Below are 7,754 nucleotides of genomic sequence, written 5' to 3'. Positions count from 1 at the left end.
AAAATTCATCTGCTACTATTTTGATGATATCCGTATAAACGGAATATGGTTTGGGGTGTTGGTCGCCATTTGAAAACATCACCTTGAACTCTGGGAAATTGCGATGTTTTCACCGTTTGTCGATTTTTCACAAATCGATTAACACAGCAATAAGCAGATGACTCAATAATCAAAACAATCGGTAGTTGCAGCAACAACATTCTTTGTTGCCTCAAAATGTTACTCAAGTAGTCTTGCACCTTTAAAACAGTTTAAGGCCAGGGGTACATTAAATAAAAGCTGAACGATAACAGCAGAAATCAAACTGACAGTTTTGAATAGATGTTTTGGAAATGTTTTATTTACATTGCAGCATTTGTTAAAACTGACGCTGGCCATTGATGGAAGCTTTGGCTCTTTCAGGATTTGAACCTGTGACTTTTTTGTTTTTTGCCGGAAAGAAAAACTCTTCTCTGCTGAAAAAAACTTCTTTCAGCAGGAAAAAAGAAATCCAAAACAAATATTCAAATCTTAGTATCCAAATCAAAAAGGAATTTTCTGACAACACAGTGGTTTGTAAACAAAGGCTGAAAGAGATTGTTGTCGTGTTTTGTTTTTTTGTCAGCACATTTTTTTTTCCCGCTTTTCTATCCACGAAAAATATACACCTTATGTTCGGAGGGTTCCCGGGTATCCAAACGGTCCACCAGGAAGAAAATAACAACGTACCATCGTAGCATTTATTTGTCTCATCTTCTGAAAAATAGGATAAAGATACGATCTTTCCTATCGTACACACGCACCCTTCGTGCAACTTCACTTAACGTTGCAGCATTGCCGCCATTACTTTTCTTCACTGTGTTGAACGTACCGTATTTAAAAAAGGGGTTGTTGTCATGCACATTCTCTCACTTCGAGCCCCCCAGACAGTGACGTCCCAGAGCCGCAGATGTAGCGAGTTTGGCAGAGTGGATTATGGGTAAAACAGCACATTTCATCATTGCATTTACATTTCTAGATATCTGAAGATGATGCTGACCGGATTCGATGAGAGTAGAAAATCTGAGATGCTTCTAATTAAATCCAACTTTTTGAAGCGTTTTGACACTTTTTTTAGCTTTAAAAAGGACAATACGAGTGTGACGCCTTCTGCTGAGGTTTTGAAAAATCGACACCATAGACTGTATAAGAAGTGGACGTAGGCATCGTGACGTCAGCGATTGGTTTGTGGACCGTCCGTCATTTCAAGACAATGATGTGACAATAATGCTTCTATTTCCTGGAGAAGTCTTAACCATGTTTGCTAGCATCATGCAATTGTAACAAGTACAGCTCTGATTAGAAAACATTTAACTTAGAACAGTGAAATAAGAATAAAAAAGGGAGGTTTGGCTGCATCGGTTTTCTTTTATTTTTCTTGTCTAGTTTGAGTCAGACTATGTTATAGGAGTGTAATGCTACATCTAATATTCATTCAGCAGCTGTGAATTATTTACAAAACCTAATAAAAGTATGAGAAAATGTTTCTTCCTAGTAGGAAGTCAAAATGGCTTCATTTTTGAAGAGGGAAACCTCCAAAGCGTCCAAACTCGGTCCGTCGACGGCTCGGGGCCCGCCATGCCTGTACTTTATTATAACTCATATTAATATTCTCTAACTCACACCGCAGACACCACAAAGTACCGAACCTCACCTGCTCCATGTCCAAAACTATAGAAGGTAACATTACCATGAACTTAATCAGGTTGACAAAACACACACACACACACACACACACACACAGACGCACTCAAACCCGCGCACACAGAAATATTGATTTAAAAAAAAGAAAAAAAGAGTGATAAAATGAAAATCAACAAATGCACTTTTAGACAGAAGATGCTGAAATAAGTCCAACTGAAACCCATCGACACATGACAGGAAGCTAGGACCTTAGCTAACACACACACACACACACACACACACACACACACACAGTCTGCAGCAGAGGGTGCTGGTTGGCTGTCGTGGTCCTTTTTTCAAACGCGGTAAGAAAAAAACAAACATATTTTAAAAAAAAAACTCCCATGAGTCTTTGGGCTCTTTTGAAGCACTCTCTCTCTCCTCTTGGGTTGTTCATACCGGCTGAGGGGGCGATGATGTAAGCGATGACATCACTTGATCACAGATGATGTCTCGTCTTCCTGATCCGAGTCCAGCGCAGTGTCTGACAAAGAGTTACAGGAAGAAACTACCCATCATCCTCGCTGTGAGGGTGATTAGGGGAGGTCGCGCTTGGGGTCAAAGGTCACAGGGTGAAGGAGCAGTCGGTGCAGATTGTAAGAGACAAAAAAAAAAAAAAAAAAAAAAGAAGGGAGAGAAAGACCGTAGGCTTTCGCCATCGCTGCTCTCCTGTCTAGATAAAAAGAGGAGAAGAAGAAAGAGAGAGGAAGGAGGGATGGTAGACAGAGGAGTGCAAGGCTCGCTAGCGGTTGTTCTTGGCCGCCTCCTTTGCAGCCACGATGAGAGGAGTCAGACTGGAGAGGGGCTTCGCCATCTTCAGAAACTGGTGCTGAGAGGAGGAGAAGGTGAGAGAGAGGAAGAGGGGGAGAGGAGAGAGGAGGAAGCATATAGCAACGGAGAGGAGGGGAGATGGAATTAAAGGACGAGTGGGAGAGGGAGCGAGGTGGAGAGAAGAGAGAGATATTTCAGTTCACTGCCTAAAGTTAATTTCATCATTGATGGAAAATATAATGTAATCAAAGAAAGAAATAAATGTCTGCCCTCATGTGAAAGTGGTTCAAACGTGAACACATGCGGTCTACTTTTCTTCGTGAGTGTGTAAATACATATCTATTATTAATATTTCTGCCTTTATATTCAGTTTTTTAATGAACTTGTGTTGGACTTTAATGCCAACTATAAGGCTTGGTTTTATGAGGCAGTAATGTACTTTCATACATTTGGGTTGAAACGTAAATATGTATATATGTATACATATATATATACATACATATATACACATATATATACATATATACATATACATATATACACATATACATACATATATACATATACATATATACACATATATACATATATACACATATACATATATACACATATACATACATATATATACACATATACATACATATATATACACATATACATACATATATATACATATATACACATATATGCATATATATACATATATACACATATATGTGTATATATATATATATATATATATATATATACATATATACACATATATGCATATATATACATATATATACATATATACATATACATATATATACACATATACATATACACATATACATATATATATATACATATATATATATATATTTTAAATATAAGTTTTAACAGAAATCCTTGAGCGGTCAGCATTTACTGTATCAGACAGTCTGAGGAAAGGTAATACTATTAAAGTATTTGAACATTTTAGTCTTTTTAATCCGTCTCTTGTGAGTCCCCCAACTTAAGAAAGCTGAGCACTAAATTGCTAATAATACATTGCCTATGAGAGATCACGGGTTTGCTGTTGCACTGTGTTGGTGTGGTCAGGTGATGGGACGTTCAGGACTTCATCACTGATCCATTTAGAAATGGAGGAGAGGAGAGCTAGTTAACGTTAGCCGTTAGCAGCCGGTGGGCAGCTCAGTCGGAGCTAACGGCTAACGTTAACGGAGGTTGCATTGAGTTACACTATGATACGTCCGGGCTTCATGCAGTAAAACAAATAAATAAGAGTATTGAGCAAATTATGAAGTTATCATGATGTGTGCAACTGTAATCTTGTAAAATGTTGTTTTTGGTGAGAAATTTGAATAAATCCAGTCGTTTGAAGGAGATGTTATTCACAGCAACATGAAATAGATATCAGAGAGGGAATTATGTTGAACTTTATGTTTATAACGCACCGGTAGCGGTAATCGGTATCGGCAGATATGCGAGTCGAAATAATCAGCAGGAGCAAAAAAAGGGTATCAGAAGATCACTACACAGAGCCCTGAATACAAACTGGTCATAATCACAGTGTGTGCCGGGTCCAATTTAATGCCCACACACACACGCAATTGAATCAACCTTTATCAACGATTACCTCGGAGAACAAGGACTCGCTCATACAAAGGAGGCTTTGAATTGGATTACTTCTATAACTGACCTCCTTCTGAAAACAGTATAAAGTCCCAGTTTCACCTCTCAGCTCTGAGTTATAGTACAGTTACACAACTCAGTTACACCTCCACCTCTCTACACCTCCACAGCTGTCAGTCTGTCTGTCTGTCTGAGCGGACAGCTGAACCTCAAAGAAACTGGATTCAATTTGTATTTGTCAAACCACCTAAAGGCCACTCGGGACAGACTAAGTGCTCGTTGTCAGTTTGACTCTCTTTCAATCTTATTATTCATTATATGCAGACTACGGAGATGAGACTACTCTACACACACGCACACGCACACACACACACGCACACACACACACACAGCTGCAGTACCTGCAGCAGCTCTTTCGCCGACCCTCTCTTCTCCACGTCCATCTCCAGACATCGGTTCAGGAAGTCCCTGAACGTCGTCGACAGCTTCTCCGGGTTCTGCAGCTCCGGCGTCCCGTTGGTCGCGATGAGATACAGCGCCTGGGCCACACACACACAACACACATGTGAGCAACAAGGTAGTCCTCATCCCATGACGCAAACACATGCTTACAACAACAAGGTGTGTAGAAAATCCTTTTACTTCCGTGCCATCCAGTGGTGGTTTTATACTGTGGATATCTACAGAGAACTCTGTTATGACAATGTGTATCGTAATGACCCGAATATAACAGCCTGATTAGAAAACTCACTTTGTTCTGTTATAGTTCTTCTACCTGTGATTTAGTGTGTAGATGACCAAGAGTCCTGTTTTCTGGTTTTGTTTAGGTTAGTTACATATCTCTGTATGAATATTGCCATGCTTTGTTAAGTGCTAAAAAAGAGCTTTATAAATGCAGTCTATTTACCAATCTTTATTCTAAGTTTATTTTTATTCTATCGTTTATTATTTGTATTCTTCAGCTGTTATCTTTGATCAAGACACAGGAATTTCCTCGGGATTGATTAACTCTTATCTTATCTTATCTTACAGAAAGACTCCATAAACAATAAGACTGGAAGAAACCTCAGAAAGAACAGCTGAGGGGACAGTCAATAGATGTCATGTGTACGTAATAAACAACATAATAAAACTACAGCATAGACAATCAGGATGAGGAAATAATAGAAACCTGTGTGACATATCCTCGTGGTGTCGAGACATGAACTACTTCCAGTAAGGCGGCATGTAACTCCCACGTTTGAGTCAGTAACTCGCTCTCTGAGCTCCTCGTTAAGACATCGTGTTACAGCGGTGATTCATGGCTGCTCGACAAATGATCTGGATCCCTGGTCTGTTTCTATGGTAACGACACCTTTGACTCGCCATCAGGCGTCGGGAGTTCATTGCCACCGTGGCAGCGAAACACTTCACATGAGTCGACTCAAAGCTCCCGCAGGTTAAACTGAATAACTTCAGAAAGACACAAACTGACTTCAAGAAACGTTAAAAGCTACAAACAACCCCATAATGCACCGCTCTCTCCATTCAAAAACAATATCTGCATATAGTCTAGTCCTTTAAATATAATACTCTTAATTGTAATTTCCAGAAGAAAAAAAACGTTTTCATAAGAATCGGACAAAATGAGAAGCTTTCACAGCGAACACAATCTCACCCGCAGCGGGTTCTCATTCAGGTACGGAGGCTCCCCCTCCACCATCTCTATGGCCATGATGCCCAGGGACCAGATGTCCACTTTGGGGCCGTAGGCTTTGCGGGTCACGACCTCTGGGGCCATCCAGTACGGGGTCCCCACCATGGTGCTACGTTTGCTCTGCTCCGGAGTGATCTGGGCGCAGAAGCCGAAGTCGGCTGTGAGGAGGACAGAGGACGACATGAGTTCAGAGTATTGGTGTTATCGACAGTCCCCTTCATTTACCATCAATCTGTAAAAATGTTGTGATGTTTTTGGCACATTGAGGACCAAACAGTTAAAGAAGGATTAGAGTTATTGCATGAAATTTCCACACAACCAATAATGAAAATCTGTGGAGGGTAAAAAGTGGCCCATGGGCCAAAAATGTCCCTCCAACCGACAGATTTGACCCCCTGAAAAAGAGTTAAAGATTTCCCTTTAACCATGATGATGTCACATGAACATAAAGGCTCATGTTGACTGTGTAATATATGAAAATATCTTTACCATCTACTTATAATCAATGAGTCTAACAGACATGCAGCGCTGATAGCTGATCATTGTTCCCACTGTGTCCACAGCAGGCACACAGACTGAACTTCAATACTGGTCCCAGTAGAATCAGAGCTCCCCCTGTTGGTCAATACCAGCAACTACAACAACAATCCTACCCGAGTACAACGAGGTAGAAGCAGCCTAATGCCAGTAATACTTGACAATAATTATGATATAATAAATATGACATGATTCCCTCTGTGGACTGACTGAGTTTGACGGAGCCGTCCATGCCCAGCAGGATGTTGTCGCTCTTAATGTCTCGATGGATGACCTGGTTTGAGTGGAGGAACTCCAACGCCTGGAGACACTGGAGAGAGACAGACAGACAGAGAGACAGACAGTTAGAGGGACAGACAGAGAGAGAGACAGACATAAAGAAGGACAGACAGACAGAGAGAGACAGAGAGAGGAAAACAGAAAGAGAAAGAGGGGCAGAGATACGGAGACCGACAGAAAGAGAGAGAGAGAGAGAGAGAAACAGGGACAGAGGGAGACACACAGAGAGAAACAGAAAGAGAAAGAGGGATGGAGCGAGACAGACAAAGCAAGAGAAAGACAGACAGAGATGACGTCACCTGTCTCCTGTCTCCTACCTCTCTGCACACAGCAGCTATCTGGGCTTCATCCATGCAGGTCTCCGTGACGACGTCAGTCAACGAACCTCCGGCCAGGTACTCCATCACCACCCACAGCTCGTCACCCACCAGGTAACTATGGAAACCATCAATACACGCAGGTATTCATACTCACCATAAGACATGAAACCGGACATTTCGTCAGATGTTGTAAGGCCGGTAGGGGACTCGCTATATATTAAGCTTAAAAATTAAATATTCATACACAAGAAACCATTTTTCAAGGGAGGGAAATTTAGGTGCAAGCGGTCAGAGAATGACTACATCATTTGGCTTATCTTAAAATCTTGAGAGCATTTTGTAAACATGATGCACTTATCCATTTCAACAGGTAAAGTAATAACCCAGAAGATTTTCATTTCTATAAATGTCTGTTAGGTCAGATGAGGTAACACGGCCATTTACGCGTCTGTGGCGACGTTCCCGAGAAAATACGGTCCGTATCCCTGGGGAGTCACGGCGTATCAGGCGTCGTTGCGGCGGGTCCTTCGAGTGATCGATACGATGGATTCAAAGGATTAAAAATAATAACATTTACTCTCAATAACTAACCGAGATGCGAGGCCTGCAGATTGTGTTTTTCCAGCTGGTTTCACACATTTACTGCAGTCAGCAAATTTCGTTGTCAGAAGAAGAACCGCATTAACAGAAGGATCTCAGCTGAGTGTGAATCTGCCAAAACTAAAAATAATCCTCCAACTTTTAAAGCCACAGCCTCCAGAAATCTCATCTGTGTGTGTGCGCGTGTGTGTGTGTGTGTGTGTGTGTGTGTGTGTGTGTGTGTGTGTGTG

The 7,754-nt window shown here is 41.1% G+C and overlaps 1 protein-coding gene across 3 annotated transcripts in view; it reads right to left on the bottom strand.

Moving 5' to 3' along the window:
- Positions 1 to 311: 311 nt before the first annotated feature.
- Positions 312 to 7,754, bottom strand: part of pak1 (p21 protein (Cdc42/Rac)-activated kinase 1) — a 57,805-nt gene continuing 50,362 nt past the window's right edge. For all 3 annotated transcript variants that reach the window (XM_031878698.1, XM_031878700.1, XM_031878699.1), the window contains 5 exons: positions 6,922 to 7,039; positions 6,536 to 6,635; positions 5,750 to 5,946; positions 4,494 to 4,631; positions 312 to 2,530 (listed from right to left, as the gene is read on the bottom strand). In XM_031878698.1, the coding sequence (XP_031734558.1) occupies positions 2,444 to 2,530; positions 4,494 to 4,631; positions 5,750 to 5,946; positions 6,536 to 6,635; positions 6,922 to 7,039 (640 nt within the window). In that variant the 3' untranslated portion in view covers positions 312 to 2,443. The remainder of the gene's footprint in view (positions 2,531 to 4,493; positions 4,632 to 5,749; positions 5,947 to 6,535; positions 6,636 to 6,921; positions 7,040 to 7,754) is intronic.

The sequence above is a fragment of the Anarrhichthys ocellatus genome, unplaced genomic scaffold (genome assembly GCF_004355925.1).
Source record: "Anarrhichthys ocellatus isolate YVR2014 unplaced genomic scaffold, GSC_Weel_1.0 scaffold194, whole genome shotgun sequence".
Classification (NCBI taxonomy): domain Eukaryota; kingdom Metazoa; phylum Chordata; class Actinopteri; order Perciformes; family Anarhichadidae; genus Anarrhichthys; species Anarrhichthys ocellatus.
Note: the sequence above shows the minus strand (reverse complement) of the source record. Positions and strands in the feature narration are given on the sequence as shown.